Source organism: Myxocyprinus asiaticus, chromosome 15, assembly GCF_019703515.2.
Source record: "Myxocyprinus asiaticus isolate MX2 ecotype Aquarium Trade chromosome 15, UBuf_Myxa_2, whole genome shotgun sequence".
Taxonomy (NCBI): Eukaryota; Metazoa; Chordata; class Actinopteri; order Cypriniformes; family Catostomidae; genus Myxocyprinus; species Myxocyprinus asiaticus.
In genome coordinates, this window is record NC_059358.1 from 42,386,485 (window position 1) to 42,405,724 (window position 19,240).

The following is a 19,240-nucleotide window of genomic DNA, read 5'->3' on the forward strand; positions in this document are numbered from 1 at the left end:
ATCATTTCTATTTTGTTTTAGTTAGTTTTGAAGCATTACATGATAGTTTCAGTTTAGTTTGAGTTTTTTGGAAAAATGTTAGGTTTAGTTTTAATTTAGTTTTCCTAGGTTATTTTTGGAATTTAGTTTCAGTTAACTATAATATCCTTGCTAATCACTAGGGATGCACCGATACCACTTTTTCTCTTCCGATATCAGAAATCTCTGTATCAGCCGATGCTTTTTTTAGCATAATCAGTTTCGAATATCTTTACATTATTGTGTGGAACTAATTGGGAGTACTCTTTAATATGTAAAGAAACACAAACCTCTAACTACACATTATTTCAATATAAATGTATAGATTATTAAGAAACACTTTATTATTAACTAGTATACTGGATAATGTAGCAGCAAAATTAACAGTAATTCCAGTCTTCAAGTCTTCAGTAGAAAAGAAACCAGTGCTTTATTTTTGCCCTTTTTTGTTCTTTTTTTCAAAAATGTTTCAACTTGTATCTGGACTTTAAAGGATTCAGATCTCTTTTTTGTTCAATTTAGTTGTAAGACATCAGTCCACTTTTCATTCACACAGTTATTTTTTGGAACCCATTCAACTTAAATATTGTTATAAATTGTAAACAAATAATATTGATGACAATAATAATAATAAATTGTTATTAATATTATTGACTTTTAATTTTAAATACAACAGTAATATATTTAAATCGTGCACTTTTTAAACCCTCACGCTTTTATTTTGACATTCTGAACTCTCCAGGAAGTCCTGTATGTGTCTGTTTGTAGGCAAGTTCACAGTAGTTTAATTCACTTCTTATTCAAATTCTGGTAAAATGCACCTCCGGTGCTGTTCTAAATGCATATTATAAGTGAACCGAACTATTGAGCATCTACAGTTGCAATCAAAATTATTCAACCCCCTGACCAGCAATACATTCTGGTGATGTGAATTAAAACATCATCTAAAACCTCAGTAAACAGTCAAAGTAAGTTTTTAATATACATTTGAGTGATTTTGAGAACAAAGAGTTCAGTTTACCCAAATATTAAAATAAAATATAACTAATTCAATCCACAAATGTCATGGCAAAAATATTCAACCCCCAAAGTCAATCATTTGTGGAGCATCTTTTATCCTTAATAACAGCAAATAAATGTTTCAGGTAAGTGTTCTCAGGCTTCAGACACCTCTCTATTAGAATCTTTACACATTTCTCATGAGCAAAAGCTTCCAGCTCATTGACATTCTTTGGTTTCTGTGCTGCCACTGCTTCCTTGAAATCCCAACAAAGGTTTGCAATGGGATTTTAATGATGGACTGAAAGGGCCATTTAAGGTCACGACCTATCCCTGAACCAGATTTTGGACAACTTGGATGTATCCTTGGTGTTATTGTCTTGCTGGAAAGTCCAGTGATCACGAGCTTCAATTTACACACTGAAGGCATCACATTTTTCATGCCAAAATGGCCTGATACCTGAAATAATCCATGGTGTCAGTCACATAGTCAGGATAGCCATTTCCTGCAGCCACAAAACACCCCCATAACAGGACTGACCCACCTCCATGCTTGACTGTGGGGATGTCATTCTTGCCATCTTACTCCAGACGTACTGCTGACCCATGGGTCTAAAACTCATTTTCAGTTTAGTGTCATACGTCTATAAAACCTTCTTCCAGGACTCCACAGGTCTTTCCTATTACTTTTTGAATATTCAAGTCAACAATTCCCTTGGTGAATTTTTGCTTTCTTCCACACCCCAAGAAGGTTGCTGTTGTACCATATTTAAAAAATGTATGAATGGTGCTGCCAACTTTGTCTATTGGAAATTTAAGTGCCTTGGAAATGTACTTTTAGCCATGACCTTTCTTGTGTAATGAAATAATCTCCTCTATTAGCTTCTGAGACAGCTTATTTTTAATTGCATTTTTTGCATTGAAATACATTTTTGCTTACGACACTAAATTTACATTTTAAAACTTAAATAAGTGCCAATGCAGATTGATGACTTAATTTTGTTTTAAAACAATTACTTGTGTAGCCGTACATATTTAAGAAACGGCTACATGCAATAGGGGTTGAATAATTATGACATAGCTGTATTTTATTTATTTTAATTCCTGCTATTTAGAAATATTAGTTATATATTCACACTAGGACTTTGAATGTGTCACTCAACTGATATAGATGTAAAGTTAAAAAATTCTGCGTCATCAGAAATGCTTACCTTTGTAAATCCTTTGGGGGGGTTGAATAATTTCGATTGCAACTGTACATCTGAGATGCTTTTCTTGAGTAGTGCTCAAATATTGCGCACCGCTGTGAAGGCTAAAAATAGCCGCAAGTGTATCACCAGCCTGTGCGTGATTTTGTGTCAACAGAGCAGCACCATTCACTAACATGCTTGCGCTGCGCTCACTATATATTTACTTATTAAACACAGCCTTTTGTGATTCACAGAGCAATCGCATGTCTTCACGTGGTTTTAATCAAATGCACGAGTCATATGAACTACTTTAATTGTGTTTTTATGGTTCTTTTCTATCATTTTTGGAGCTTGACAGTAACGAACATGACTAACACACAGTATCCGATTTGGATCGGGCTAGTCGGACCAATACCCGATCCGTCTAAAAGCTTCAGTATCGGAGCCGATACCGATCCAGGTATCAGATCAGTGCATCCCTACTAATCACAGACATTTGTAGTCACATAGTGTGAAATTTGGTCGCACATGTGAGTGATTTACTTGCATTATAGAGGATTTCCGCATAGAGTAAAAGATCGATCTTGGGATAAGAATCGATATCGAGATTGTTCAAACAAAGATCGCGATGCTTCGAAAAATCAATATTTTTACCCAGTCAGTCCTACCCAGCGTTGACCAATATGAAGTTTCTTGTTTTGGCAAAGCCCTCTGTGTGGGCAGAGCTTCGTACATAGCTGCACTGCAAAAGGAAGGAAATGTGACTGAGCCTTTAGTTAGCTTCAGGGGCCGCATGTGCCAGCCGAGCGTCTGCCATTGAGATGAATGGAAATGTTAAATGATAGATTTTTCATATGACCCCCTTAAAATTAACATGTCACTTCAAAATACGAAGTTGAAGTGACTTCTTTCTCCTAATTTCATTCAAATGAGAGAAATTATGTTGTGAAGTTGTAAAAGGAGGGAAGTGTGTTACCCGCTGAGCACGTGGATGCGTTCAGTGTTGTACTTCAGTGGGGTGAGCTCAGCTCTGAGCACATGCAGAGCTTCCAGAACCTTCCCATCCTCTAGATACTCCAGATACTTCTGCTGCAGGAGCAAAAACTTCATCCGCTGAAAAAATTAATAAATAAATAAAACATTCAAAGACCACTTGGTATTAACATGCATCTCAAATGTATCTCCTGTGACCACTTGTGATTGGATTTCAAAGGGGAGGGTCGGATGGGGTTGTAATCAACATTATAATGATAAGGAAAAAATGTGCAACACACTCAATCTACAATAATGTAAGGTATTTATTTTATTGGGCCATTAAAAAAAAACTAAATAAATTTTGAAGTCTTTTGAAGTTTAAAACCCTTGTTTTCATGCAGTGGTTTGATTGACAGGTGAGTATGTGGTCCATTGCTGTTGTCTGGGATGCATTAATGTTTACACTACAAATACAATGTGGTCACATGCATTTTGACTACTTTCAAATGTAGGTTGAGTGATAGGAACACAAGGCATTTTGGACCTCGTTTATCTGTATATCACGCTGTCCACTTGTGACTGCATCACTCAAGATGGATGTTAATACTAAGTGTAAATGGGGTCAAACTGATGGGGGATGTTTAGTGGACCCTGGACTCTTACCACAACAGCGCTGGGTGAATGCATCAGTGTCTTCAGCTCGTTGAGGTCACTCTCAGCCTGTTATAAAAAAAAGAGACAGATCAACAAGTTCTGTTGCTTGTTTGGTTTGTTGTGACCCCTATGACCATTACAAACATAAGGACAAAGTTTATAAATACACAACTCATGCAAGTGCTAAAATAAGAGCCAGGACAAAGCAGGAAGGTCTGGAAATCAAGTCAAGTGGATTTTTATTGTCATTCCTCTATATAGCTTATACACATTGGAATGAAATGTCGTTACTCCAGGACCGTGGTGTAACACAGAACAGTACGCAAGACTACATAAAGTACAATACACAACAGAGAGCATGACAATAAATACACAGAAAATGAGCTGTAGACTGTAAACTATTTTGTAGTGTAGCAGCAATAAGTATAGCATACTTATATGTATATATCACAAATGTTACTCAACTAGCCACATAAAGACTCTCTCTCACCTTTTCCCACTCTCCCTCCATCACATGATTCCGGAACTTGGTAGCAGCTGGATGTTCAAGTCTACAGCCTGACTCCTGCATCAACAGGTCCACAGTTTGACTGCAACAACACCAATGACAATGTGTTAATGGTTAACATAAATAGATCAACATTCCTTTCTAATGCTCAGGATTAAAGTATAAGAATTGATTAAAAACATTATACTCTTTCCATCATACACACACATACACTTACAAAAGGTTTCAATCTCCTAGCGACAAGTCAGTGTTTGAGGAACACATTAGTTAACAAATAAACTCCTGAATGTGTCATTTCTTCTACCACCCAATTTACTATAAATTGTGGAGCAAAAAAAATAAAATAAACAATTAACAGTTTTTCTACGCACAGAGACACACACACACAAAAGAGCAAGAGGGTTGACAGCCCAAATATTATGATTATGATAACAAGGTGTTCTGTAAGAAAAGTTTTTATACCTTGTTTTTCTACGGTTAACTATTAAATGAACATTACAATACATTAATACACATTACATTAGGCTGTAGACCATTTCCTGAAATAGTAGTGCACTGTAAAGAGACTGCAGTATTGTATTATTGACAGAGGCTTAAATAGTATTAAAAGCATTCATTTGCTGCAGTCTATACAATGGAAACTCTCTATGTTTGTATATCAGCTCCAGCTGACTGTTTACATTCTAGGGATGGGCATTTTGGTCATTTTGTCTACTCGAGTACTCGGTCTAATTATTCCATGTACATAACTGTAAATATAATAACATGTCTGACAAACGTCTTTGGCTGCTGAATTGCATCTTGTTGTTCCAGTCTATCGTCTATTCATTATTATAGGCTGTTATAAAATAATCTGTTACAAAATGTACAAAAGATTGCATAATCAAAATATAATGCATCATATTTTGTCATTACGTGAAGATTCACTGCCCAACTCAATGAAAGAATGTGCACAATGCGCGTCTGTCTGTTCTTCCTTCAGGTTACCGTAGTAATCTTAGTAAACGCCCACCAGTTTTTTTAGTGACTGTCTGAACCGTCTATTTTCAAATCACAGTTGGCTTAACTGGAGACGCCATAACCATCGTGTTTTTAATATGCGTGTTAAGTTGAAGTTAAGTTTTGAAGACGCTGCATTCTGTTCCATTTAGCTGCGCTCTGTCTAGCTGTTTGAGACACTCGCAGCACGTTGAGTCCACTGCCACACGTCTGGTGTGTGCCGAGTGTTCGCTCCTGTGGGGAAAGCCGCGATGCTCCGTATTGTTGTTGCTGTGATGATTCATGTAGCATTCCATTCAACTTGGAGAGTCAGAATTTCCACCTTTCAACTGGGGAAAGTGCAACGGAATGACAATTTATGTCAGTCTTCTAACTTGGAAACTCGTGCGGAACTCCCATTTCGTCGAGATGCAGGTGTGTGTTACTTCACGCAAACATGTCGGCACCCAGGGCAGGGAGGTTTACAGTCAGTGATAAACGTTCACTTTTATTAAATAATATCCATTAATGAGTCAAAGTTCTTACATTAAATGATAATAAAACATGTTTAGCAAACGTTTTGCAGAGACAGGTGTTCAAAACACAGTTAATTACACTCTCTTTTGATTATTGTAACGATAGCATTGCAGCGTCGTATATCAGTTTGGTTGCTATGAGACGTCTCTGATAATCAATGTACCCCTCAAAATCACAACATAATCAATCTCAAAATTAAAAATAAGCTGCCACTTTGACACGTGTGTTTAGTTGTCAGGTAATTGTCACTGAATTTCAAATTAAGTGAAAAGTCACATCATGCATGATCACCATCGATCATCGTTTTCATGATCGATCATTGCTGCCACATCCGAGTACTTGAGTACTCTTGCCCATCCCTGTTACATTCAGTAGAAAACAATGTTGCAATGCAGTAGGGCTGGGCGATATGGCCAAAAATATTATCGCAATTTTTTTTTTCATGTCAATATTTATCATGATATACATTTCATACCATTAATGTGGAAGGAAATGCATTCCACATGTTTATTAGACCTCAAGAATAAATGTAAAAAAGAACTTGTTTGTTTAAAAGTAAATTCCAAAGGGTAAGCTACCTTTTAATTTAAAGTTCAAGAGGTATACTCAGTTTAGGATTTAATCCTGTATAAGGTGTTTAACCTCTTTTTGCCATAATTTCATCATCTTTAACAGACTTTTGACTCATCATGGTCATTCATTTTTACATTTCCAGCAATGTTCTTCTTTCTGGTTTTGCTCTGATGCGTGTCAGCTACGTAACCCGTACATGACATAGTTATTACATCCACTGAAAAACTTTCCTGTGTCAAAACATTTGTGGACTTGACCATGCTATGGATCATGAAAACACGTTTAACTAAATAGTACATAAATAAACAGCAATGGAGTTCATGTCGGAGTTGTTGTGTTCAGTCAATAGCTGTATTGCATTGTCTCACGCTTCTAAGGAATGAGATCTACTTTTCCATAATGTTATTGATCTAACACCATACATACATACATAGTCACAATACCAACATTTCAGCAGTCGGTAGTGAAATTTTATGATACCACAACAAATAATTATATTAATTTGTTAATTATGCAAGCATTGTTTCAAGTTCTCAAGTAATTATTCAAGACAAGTAAACTGGCTGTAATAAAAAATAAAAAAAACAATGAATAGAAAAAATAATAATAGAAAATGAATGAATAAAAAAATACAAATCATTAAAACAGTACTTTACAACAACTTAAAAAATAATAATAATAACAGCAGTAGGCCTAACAAGTATTCAAGTAAATATTCAGAATGAAATTAAATGTGAAATGAAACTACTAGCAACTGGTCTTCACTGTTTGATTATCCTCTGCGTGACCTGAGCGTGACTGCTGTGTACATTTTCCATTTCCCTTTTTGATTTGTAACTAGTAGCCCCTAATAAACAAGTAATAATAATAATAATAATAATAATAATTCTAGAGCAAATAGTTTTCCTAGAAACGTATGTCCACATATGTGGACAGCGGGACTAAGTTGTGAAATTTTAAATAATACCAAGCTATAGAAAGTCAGATATTTATATTTTATAAAATTCTGAATCTACGTACTGATTATCATTGTCCCATGTCTGCCAAACATGTTGAGTGATCCAAACATCATCTGCAGCCTGAAACTGAACTTTTGGTCAGATTTTAGGAGTGAATTTAGGAGTGAAGCTATAGGATGCACCCTTGCTCCCTATTTAGTGAATGACTTAACCTCCAGTGTGCTGTCTGTCTGCACTGGTCTCAGAACAGTTTGAAATGCACCTTATTTTAATCCTAGCTCCATATAAAGCCTCTGAAAGCAACATTTTTCAGCTTTTGGATGATACATTTATTCTCAATGTGAAAATGTATAGTAAATATACAGGAATGTATTTACTAATGTAATGACTAGAACCGTATTGTACAGTGATAACAAAATAAAATATAACAAAATGTATATTAAAATGAAGTGAAATGACCCACAGATTTCAGGGCTCAACATTAAGCATTGTCATGTGCTCGTCCTTTGGACAAGTAAATTGGTCATTCACTTGTCTGAGTAAAAAAGTTACTTGTCTGGAGAGAAAAAAGGACATTGAAGTACATGCTCAAGTAACATGTCAAAGTTTATGTTGTATATTTTTCTAAAATTATTACTGATGCCCAACCTAATAGTGTACCTTTGTAATCAAGTCTCTGAAACAGAAATGTAAACTGCACTGGGTAAGGGAGGAGGCTATTGTCATATGATAATTATTTTATGTCACATATGATAGTCAAATAAAGGAAAGCCTCCATTGCCATCATTTACAGCAGGGGTGCTCACACTTCTATGGAATGAGATCTACTTTTCATCATGTTATTGAAGCAAGATCTACCATGTACAATAAAGGCCATTACCACAATACCAAAATTTCAGTAGTCTGTAGTGAAATTTGACCATTCTCAATACCAGCTTTAAAACCACAACAAATAATAACACTAATATATTAATTATGAAAGAATGGTTTCAAGTTCTTATTATTCAAGACTAGTAAACGAACAGTAATAAAATAATAGTAAAAAACAGCAATGAATAGAAATAGATTAAAAAAATCTTTTTTTTTAACAGCAGTAGGCCATCAAGTATTCAACTAAACATTGAAAATGAAGTGCAACATAAAACTACTACTGGTCTTCACTGTATGATTATAATACATGAATACTTTTTAAAGCTACTAAAGTTACCCAGTCAAGAGCGGTGAGTGTTTTCTTGTTCTGTTTGATTATTATAATGACACACTAGACGGCAGCAGGTCTATTAGCTTACATTTAAACGTATAAGTCCAACATTTTAATACAAATCTACTTTTTTCTCCACTGTTTACGTTCACATTAGACATCACTCTGTGTGTTTACATGAATACCTCACAAAGACGGGCATTCTGGTGGAATTTTGAAATGTATTTGACTATTCAGGTGCGCATTAGCGTGAGCATTTTCGGAACACACACATACGTCGCCTGTCAATCAAACAGGGCGCAGCTGTTACTAGATCAGTAGTGAATTATAAAATTACTTTCAACAGCAGAATAAGAATATGAACTTTCTAATAAGTGACACAGGCCTAGGCTATCACAAATCTAGCTGGTTATTTTTCGTTATTGATGTTTTAATCAGTCTGCTTGTCCGGGTGGGCAAGTAAAATTCTCTTTCACTTGCCCCTTCAAAAATCCGCTTCTCCCGGACAAGCTTAATGTCGAGCCCTGGATTTGTTACTGTGAAAAGCTATTTAAAATAATGAACAAGTTTTTGGAATGTCTGTCAGAAAACTGCTCCACAGCACTCATCCGAGTATTTCATGTTTATCAGCGCGCCAAAGTATGAAAAATTAACAAAATATTTAAAGCAGCATATCAGACGAAACTAGAGATGCTTTTCTTTACAACCAAACAGGTTTTAAAAAAATCTGAAGAGGTTTCTTACCAGAGGCACTTTTGTTGTACTGCACCCATAGAAGCAGTTCACGGAAATTGACGCCATGGTGTTTGGTCACGTGACTACATGCGTCAGAAGTTTAACCTTTAAATGACTCCTTAGAGTGTCCTGAACATATGCAATGGGTTTAAATGAATTTAAATTATGCATTGCGTATAGCAAATCCAAAATAGCAAAAGTCCTTGTATGAGGCCACAGGGTCGAACAAGGTTATAATACACTAATTTTTTTTAAAGCTACTAAAGTTATGCAGCCAAGATCAGTGAGAGGTTGTATCATTTTTTGTTATTGTTGTTTGATTAAAATGACATACTAGACAGCGGCAGGTCTATTAGGTTACATGTACACATCAAGTCCGACATTTTGATTCAAAGGCCATTCCTACAATTCGGTGACATTTAAGTCCCCAGTACAAGTTGTGGTATTTATATTGTTTAATTTCTCCCAATTACAGTTTTAATATGCTTGGTAAAAATAGCCTAATTATGACAAATGTTAATGTTACACACTCCTGTGTGCCTAAAAGTTACATTTTAAAGAATTGAAAACATTTTCAAATATTGTCTCATTTCCTCATATTCCCAGAGATGCACGCATTTTTGACAAATATAAGTGCTAAATCATCTGATTTAGCACTGCAGGTGACATCAGTCATTCAGCAAAATATTTAGAACTCTAAAAATCTTTAGAGTTATCTGACATACATAACTCTTTCATTTTATTTATGTTTTCAATTTGTGGCATTAGTCATATGTGGTCATGCATGACATGACAATGAAGATATAGGGAAAATGTATGTATTTTAAAATTCCAATAGATTTATATTAACAGAAATTAAATAATCAAGATAAGTTCACAAAAATGTTTGCTATCATTCACAGAGCATGTAGTGGTTAATTTATCCACTGAATATCCACCCTGTTTTTTCCACCCTGACCACGCCCATTTAACTGGATGGACATCTGAATTTTTTGGGGCATTTAGCTTGACCAGTATCACAAATAAATCTTTAACATGTCCCTTTAATGATGAAACAAAGATGCTAGTAAAACGGTTTTATTTTTCAAAGGTTTCAAAGCCAAAATGGTTTGACAAAGCCAAACCGGTTCCGGTTGAGTGAACGCTGGTGCGTTTTGGCTGCCGCTACTCACCGATTTATCTTTTTCTTTACTTTTCTTTTCTTTTTTACATCTGAATATTTTAATGTTTGGAAATTGTATTTAGTTTCTGCTTCTCTATTAAATGTACACCCTGGACCTTGGAATTTTGTGGCTGCTGTTTGATATCTACTGCTGCTGATTCACTTGCGGGCTCGACTTCCATCGCCGTTTGGTTTGCCTGTCCTAGCATTAAGAGATTACGCCATGTGGTTCCTCGAGCTGCTGTTATGGATTATTCTGTCATTTACTCTGATCAACGCCACTCCACGTTTGACGTATACGGCGGCAGAGCTCTACAAACTCAGGCCCTTAAACAACCCTCCACTGTCTTTGCTTCATCACCTGGATTTATTATGACAACCGAAATACATTCACCGTGGATCTCGTCGGAATATCTGGATCAGTACTGCTAAACCTGGACAAATTCTGTCTTTCTGGTCTACCAACCCAAGACTATCTAAAAACGCTGGGAAGTTTGTAGATTATGAAGTGTTGACTCCTTTGCCCAGGTCTCCCGTACTCAGTTTTTCTCTTTTTAATGTTCGGTCACTTAATAATAAGTCTTTTCTTATTCATGGACTCATCGTAGACCAAAATCTTGATTTTGTGTGTCCCACTGAGACTTGGCAAAAGCCTAATGACTTTCTTCATTTAAATCAAACAACACCACCTGGATATGCCTACATATGTAAACCTCATTGCTTTGGTAAAGGGGGTGGCCTTGCACTTATTTATCATGACAGTTATAAAATCTGTCCGATCATTTTTTGAAATTTTGGCAGTACAACTTAACGGTTCAACTCCTACTGTTGTTGTAATGATTTATAGACCACCTAAGTCATCTACTTTATCTACCTTTTTCAAAATAATTTTCTACTATTTTAACACACTTATGTACCTTGTCTCTGAATATTATTAAAATGGGAGATTTTAATATTCATTATGATAATACTACTAGCACTCAATATAATGATTTCAAATCAGTTTTGGATAGTGCTGACCTTGCTCAGTTTGTTAATTTTCCAAACACATAACTAAGGTCATATTTTAGATTTAGTATGTTGTTCTGGTGTCATGCCTTTTCATTTTACTTCTACTGAATTTCCTATTTCAGATCACAAGCCTGTATTTTTTAATGTTTCTGTTCCCTTAGCAAAGGTTATATCACAATGCTGTGTATCATTTCGTAATATTACAAATATAGACCTTATTGTTTTGGATGGAATGATTGACTGCTCTGTAAATCAGTGCTGTTTTAACTCTTCCACATCAGATTTGGTAAATTTCTAAAAATGACAGTTTTTCTCAAATACTTGACATTGTGGCTCCTGTGAAAACCCGTGTTGTATCATTTGTTCATTCTTCCTCATATACTCCTGAACTTCGCCACCAAAAGGCCATAGGTCGTCGACTGGAGAGACTGGTCTGTGCAAAGAACTGGTCTTGCAGTGCATAAACAGATGTACTCTGAGCATCTGGTTTCATATAAGGCTACACTTAATACAGCTAAATCATCCTTTTATGCAAATATCATTGGCTCTGGACAAAGTAATACAAAGATTTTGTTTAGCACTGTTAACAAACTGTTGAAGCCTCTTGATACTGTTTCTTTTTCTCCCAATCAATGTGCATCTTTTTATGAAATTTTTAGATCTAAAATTGACAGTATACACCAAGACTTACTTAACTCTGTTTCTATGTCTAGTGGTTATCAAAATGGAAAAAATCAGATCTGTTGGTCCGCAAATACTCTAATTTTGAGCTTCCTTCAGTGGATTATATTACTAAACTGATTATAAAGTCTAAGTCCTCTACTTGTCCACTCGACCCTTTACCCATTGTTTTGGTTAAATCTTGTATTCATTCAATTTCTCCTATTATTACAGCTATAATAAATTCTTCACTATCTACTGCTACTGTTCCTTCATCATTAAAATTGGCTTCTATCACTCCAATTTTTAAAAATTCTGATGTTGATCCTAGTGATCTAAATAATTATCGGCCCATTTCCAATCTTCCTTTTATTTGAATAATTCTTGAAAGAACAGTAGCAACCCAACTTGAATCACATTTGCAAAGTAATGACCTTTACGAACCTTTTCAGTCGGGCTTTAGATCTAAACATAGTACTGAAACAGCTCTTGTTAAAATCACAAATGATCTTCTCCTTGCAGCGGACTCTGGCCTCCTATCTATTTTTATTCTTCTAGATATTAGTGCTGCCTTTGATACCATTAGTCATTCAGTATTATTAGATCGATTGGCTTGTATTGGGGTATCTGATAATGCACTGCTTTGGTTTTCATCCTATTTAAATGACAGAAAACAGTTTGTACAGATTAAGAATGTTCAATCAGAGCCAGTATCAGTTACTCACGGTGTTCCACAGGGGTCAGTGTTGGGTCCGCTTTTATTTATCATTTATATTTTACCTCTTGGTAATATTTTTCGCACTTATGGCATTCATTTCCATTTTTACGCAGATGATACACAGTTGTACATATTTACAAAACCAAGTATTTCCTCTCTCCCTTTTGAACTTACTAAATGTTTGCAGGATTTTAACATATGGATCACTAATAATTTCTTAAAGCTTAATACTAACAAAAGTGAAGTTCTTCTTATTGGGTCTAGGTCTACCTTATCTACAACACCATCTTTTAATCTGCTTATTGACAATTGCCCAGTTAGTATTTCCACCCAAGTGAAAAGCCTTGGTGTTATATTTGATGGTTTGCTTTCTTTTGGCTCTCATATTAATAATATTTCACGTATTGCATTTTTTCATTTACGTAATATTGCTACACTCCGTTCTTCACTTTCTCAACACAGTACTGAAGTCCTTATTCATGCTCTAGTAACATCAAGGATTGATTACTGTAATTCTCTTTTATTTGGTGTTCCTGAAAACAAATTCACCGACTGCAGTTAATTCAGAACTCAGCTGCAAGGACTGTTAGCCGTACACATACTTCTGACCATATTACACCTATTCTTTTTCAACTACACTGGCTTCCTGTTCGTTATCATGTCCATTACAAAACTGTTGCTCACCTACAAAGCTCTTCATAATTTGGCTCCTCTTTATCTGTCAGACCTTCTTCAACTATACATTCCTTCACGTTCTTTAAGATCATCTTCTGCAGACTTACTGACTTTTCCAAATTTTTAATTATTTTGGTGCTAGGGCCTTTAGTTGTTCTGCGCCGAAATTATGGAATTTTTACCACTGCATATTCACCAGTTGGATTCTATTTCCCAGTTTAAAACTCAGATTAAAACTTATTTGTTTAGAATAGCTTTTATTGATTTGATTGATTGATTTTTTTATATAATTGTATGTTTGTGTTTTTTATGTTTATATGTTTGCTTTGTATTTTATTGATTTGCCTCTATGTTGTAAGGTGTCCTTGAGTGTCTTGAAAGGCGCCTATAAATAAAAGGTATTATTATTATTATTATTATAAATCCATTTTTTGTCCCACTGTTTGTTCACTTTAGACATATCTGACTGTGTTTTCATTAATACTTCGCCAAGACGGATATTTTGGTGAATTTTTTGAGCATATCTGAATGTATAGGCGCATATCCACATTAAAGCTCAAAATAAACTTTGGTCAGACACAGGACACGTGACAAATTTTGTCATTAGCAGAGTGCTCGAGTACTAAAAGCGTGCAGCCAGACTTTTCTAACCATGCGTTCTCTGAACCCGCAGAATGCGCATGCACCTGGAGTTATTTGCACTAATAAGTGGGTTCACAAGGTGGCAACACTCACAGTTGAGTCATTGTTGTCACAAGAAAGCGCTAGAAGATGATGTAATCACCACTAAACAACTGGAGATGAAGGTGGAAACAATAGTGGATTTGCACGTCAAGAGCGCATGTGTGAGGAGGTCAGGAGATACCTGCATTTGTATAACTCCAGTCTGAAGGACTATAAAGACATCTTTATGGGTCTAAATTCCTGAAGAGAAATAGTCCAGTATCTCATAGCTGTCGTAGCATGCATGCACCATACGCCTGTGTATGCATGCAAAGACAAATTAAGTATAGTTTGAAAGGTGGCATTTGACTGAACGCAGACGCCAAGCGTTCAGTGTCTTTTAAGCTTTAACGCGAGCGCTCTTGGAGCCCACCCATATGTAAAGCGTGCATAGGCTGCCTGTTAGTCAAACAGCACGTGGCTACAGAAGTGAGGAATAAGAAGTCAATCTATAAGATTTTACCTATCACGATCGACGTAATGAGCACTCCTGGTCTAAATGTAGAACATAGGCTAAATATTGACAATTTCTCAAAGTTTTATCATCAGTAGAGGACTTTTTTCACAGTAAATATCAAGATTGTCTTGCACTGTCGTTCAGCCATACTATCAGCCCTACAATCACAGTCACAAAAATACCTCTTCATCATAATTAAACCACAACTGACAGCATCATGAAAAAACACCACTGAAACCATCATAAAAGCACAAAAGCACTGACACAGACAACACTATGACCACATAAAATCACTACTGACACCATTTTGTTCACTGTCGGATGTCTAAATCCTCTGCTGTGATGAATGTTCCTGTTATTATGAATAATCCAAATTTGTATTTGAGAGGTTATGGAGTGTATTTGTCACACGTAGGGATGTGCAAGAATTGTTGTCTCGTCGATTAGTCTTTCAACAACTGACTGACTGATCGATTAGTGACTTCGACTAGTAATTTTTAAACAATAAAAAAAATTATTAAAAGGTTTTTACTTTTAAAAACTTTAAGACAGCATGTTAATATTTGAATTATTGTGGTTTAAAAAAATTTCTAATCAAAAATACTATTACAATTAGTATAAAATTATAGTATAAACATTATTTTTATAAATCTGACGGTTTACCTCATATTTGCAGCAGGCATTAAACTGTTAGCACGAGTCACGTTGCAGATAACAAGCGCTGCCTGGACAAGTTTCACAAAAGTGAGAACTGGTGTAGTACAATGCAACATTTGCAAAATAATGTCAATAATGCTCAGAATGTCGAGGATGTGAGCTCAAGTCAGGGGTAGAATCTTCATCTGGCGTTGAAGAAGAGAAAACAGAAAAGCGATAATGGCCATCAATTGCATTATTGACAAGGAATACTACTCAAACATGCTTAGCCGACCTACAGAGCTGGAATTATATGACAAAGATCACTGCATGGACCTGGACCAGAACCCTCTACAATGGTGGATGAATGAGTCTCTCATGCTGTTCCTTCCGAGTCTGTCCCAGCCAAGAGAGTGTTTTCTGCAGCAGGTGTCAACAGGCTTCACTCACGTCTCCTTCTGTTGGAGATATGTTGATGCATTTATGATTACGCCGTTTTTGTCTGTGAAATATCTAGACTATTTTTTATTATTTACAGTCTGCATTTTCTGGGGGGAGGGGGCTTTTCATTTAAACATGGTGAGGCCTATGTTTAAATTTCGGTGCCCTGTTCAGTTCTGTATTTATTTTAAATGCATCAACAGATTGATTGATTGATTTTTTGGGGTCAAATAGGTCCATTTATTATCATGGTATTTTGAAACACTGATGTTCAGCCTATCATCCAAGAGAAAGGTAGAACACCTTTTTTAATTGCATTTTTATTGTTCTAATGTAGTTGATATTTGGTATACAGTTGAAGTCAGAAGTTTACATACACTTAGGTTGAAGTCATTAAAACTAATTTTTTAACCACTCCACAGATTTCACATTAGTAAACTATAGTTTTGGCAAGTCGTTTAGGACATCTACTTTGTGCATGACACGAGTAATTTTTCCAACAGTTGTTTACAGACAGATTGTTTCACTTTATATTGACTATATCACAATTCTAGTGGGTCAGAAGTTTACACACACCAAGTTATCTGTGCCTTTAAGCAGCTTGGAAAATTCCAGAAAATGATGTCAAGCCTTTAGACAGTTAAACAGTTAGCTTCTGATAGGAGGTGCACTTAATTGGAGGTGTACCTGTGGATGTATTTTAAGGCCTACTTTCAAACTCATGTGCGCTACGACTAATTTGACTGTCGTTTAAATGGAAGTTTTGTAACCGACTAGTATGAAGAGAAACCAACCTTCAGAAAACAGTAAAAAAAAAAAAAAAGTGTGTTTATGCAACCCATTTAAAATACTTAACCTATTCCAAATCCGATGCCAAATTCCACTGAAAAGGGGCATTTATCTGCGACGTGCTGATTACGATCATTGTACATTAAATATAGAACATGACACGCATTCACTGAATCAACATTAGTGAATATTTAATAGACATATTTATTGAAAACAACTGAATAAATAGTGCAGGATCAATGGAACAACCCTAAAAGCCTGTTCTAAACGGAAATCACCAAGTAAAAGTTACTTAACATATTAAAACAGTCAAGACATTGTTGAAAATAATTAACAGGTAGACTAAGCCAAATCTATGAGAGAGGAAAAACTGCACTGAAAAGTTGCACGTATTTCACCAACATGCAGTCGTGCATTAACCATTGATCTTCTAATATGACAGCTGTTCGGTAAAGAACGTCAACCAATAACAGTTACAATGTAAAAAAAAAAAAAAAGTAGCTATAAGATAGAAAAAATAGGCCTGTGATGTAGCCTACAATAAACCTAATGTATTCTAAACATGACTTGTACACAGAATAAAAGATAGTTTAACATGTTCAGCAGTCGGCACCTTGTTGAAAATAGCCTTCTTAATCAGCAGATTAAAAAAATGGCATACCTAGCCTAAAACAGTTATTTTCTAGGCTACTTACTCAAAAGCATAATTTTTTGATGAGTAAAATTAACACGTCGACATGGTCCGGTGAAAGACGGGACTTGACTCACCTGAGGCATCTATCCTGCGCTTGAAAAAGCCCGCTCAGTGGAAAAATAACGTACAAGCATCCACAGATGTAAAGAAGTGAAAACATCCATCGGGACTTTCAAACGTTTGGAAAGCCGATTCCCGCACCACCGAAGTGATTTCATTACTACTTTGCTGAGTTTGCTTGTCTAGCGAGAGGACATTTTCCTGCACACGCTGCGAGTGTGAGAGGGAAGAAGCACGTGCAACCTGAGGTGAAATTAAACTCTGTATCTGCTCCAGAAATCCTCTTTTTTAAATAATATTTGTATTATTAATTCTATTTAAAATATGTAACATTAATATGATAGTAATTTAAGTGCAGTCTCTGTAAAAAAAAAAAAACTATGATCAGTTTAATGAGGGGAAATATTAACCGACTAGTAATTCCAGTGTCAACTAGCAGCATCAGAACCGTTTAGTTGACTAGTCTCACACATCCCTACTTGACATCATGGGAAAATCAAAAGAAATCAGCCAAGACCTCAGAAAAAAAAAAAATTGTGTACCTCCACAAGTCTGGTTTATCCTTGGGAGCAATTTCCAAATGCCTGAAGGTACCACATTCAACTGTACAAAGAATAGGATGCAAGTATAAACACCACGGGACCATGCAGCCATCATACCACTCAGGAAGGAGACGCATTCTGTCTCCTAGAGATTAACACAGTTTGGTGCAAAAGTGCAATTCAATCCCAGAACAACAGCAAAGGACCTTGTGAAGATGCTGGAGGAAACAGGTAGACAAGTATCTATATCCACAGTAAAACAAGTCCTATATCATCATAACCTGAAATGCTGCTCAGCAAGGAAGAAGCCAATGCTCCAAAACCACCATAAAAAATCCAGACTACAGTTTGCAAGTGCACATGGGGACAAAGATCTTACTTTTTGGAGAAATATCCACTGATCTGATGAAACGAAAATTTAACTTTTTGGCCATAATGTTCATTGTTATGTTTGGAGGAAAAAGGGTGAGGCTTGCAAGCAGAAGAACACCATCCCAACCGTGAAGCATGGGGGTGGCAGCATCATGTTGTGGGGGTGTTTTGCTGCAGGAGGTACTGGTGCACTTCACAAAATATATGGCATCATGAGGAAGGAAAATTATGTGGATATATTGAAGCAACATCTCAAGACATCAGCCATGAAGTTAAAACTCGGTCGCAAATGGGTCTTCCAAATGGACAATGACCCCAAGCATACCTCCAAAGTTGAGGCAAAATGGCTTAAGGACAACAAAGTCAAGGTATTGGAGTAGCCATCACAAAGCACTGACCTCAATCCGATAGAAAATTTTTGGGCAGAACTGAAAAAGCATGTGCGAGCAAGGAGGCCTACAAACCTGACTCAGTTACACCAGTTCTGTCTGGAGGAATGGGCCAAAATTCCAGCAACTTATTGTGAGAAGCTTGTGGAACGCTACCCAAAACACTTGACCCAAGTTAAAGAATTTAAAGGCAATGCTACCAAATACTAACAAAGTGTATGTAAACTTCTGACCCACTGGGAATGTGATGAAAGAAATAAAAGCTGAAATAAATCATTCTCTCTACTATTATTCTGATATTTCACATTCTTAAAATGAGTGATCCTAACTGACTTAAGACAGGGAATGTTTACTACATATTGGCTAATTTATAATTATAATTAATTAATTAAGGTGGCTAAGGTGTATTTAAACTTCTGACTTCAACTGTATCTAAAAATCCTTCAAACAAGATACATATACTTGAGAAGTAACATATTAGGTATTCAGACTTGCTTTCAGAGAATGTATCTTGAATATAAGTGTATTTTGTATATGTCTATTTTTTCACTTGTTAGTACTTCTGCCAGTGCAGTAAAGAAAAA

General features: G+C 35.8%; 1 protein-coding gene across 2 annotated transcripts in view; it reads right to left on the reverse strand.

Moving 5' to 3' along the window:
• The window catches only part of LOC127452532 (WD repeat-containing protein 26-like), a 54,828-nt gene that overhangs the window by 25,967 nt on the left and 9,621 nt on the right, over positions 1–19,240 (reverse strand). For both annotated transcript variants that reach the window (XR_007899283.1, XM_051718046.1), the window contains exons 2-4: positions 4,327–4,426; positions 3,846–3,902; positions 3,184–3,320 (exon numbers count right to left, since the gene is read on the reverse strand). Coding sequence is in view for 1 of the 2 variants with exons in the window: in XM_051718046.1 (XP_051574006.1) it covers positions 3,184–3,320; positions 3,846–3,902; positions 4,327–4,426 (294 nt within the window). In the remaining variant the exon portion in view is untranslated. The remainder of the gene's footprint in view (positions 1–3,183; positions 3,321–3,845; positions 3,903–4,326; positions 4,427–19,240) is intronic.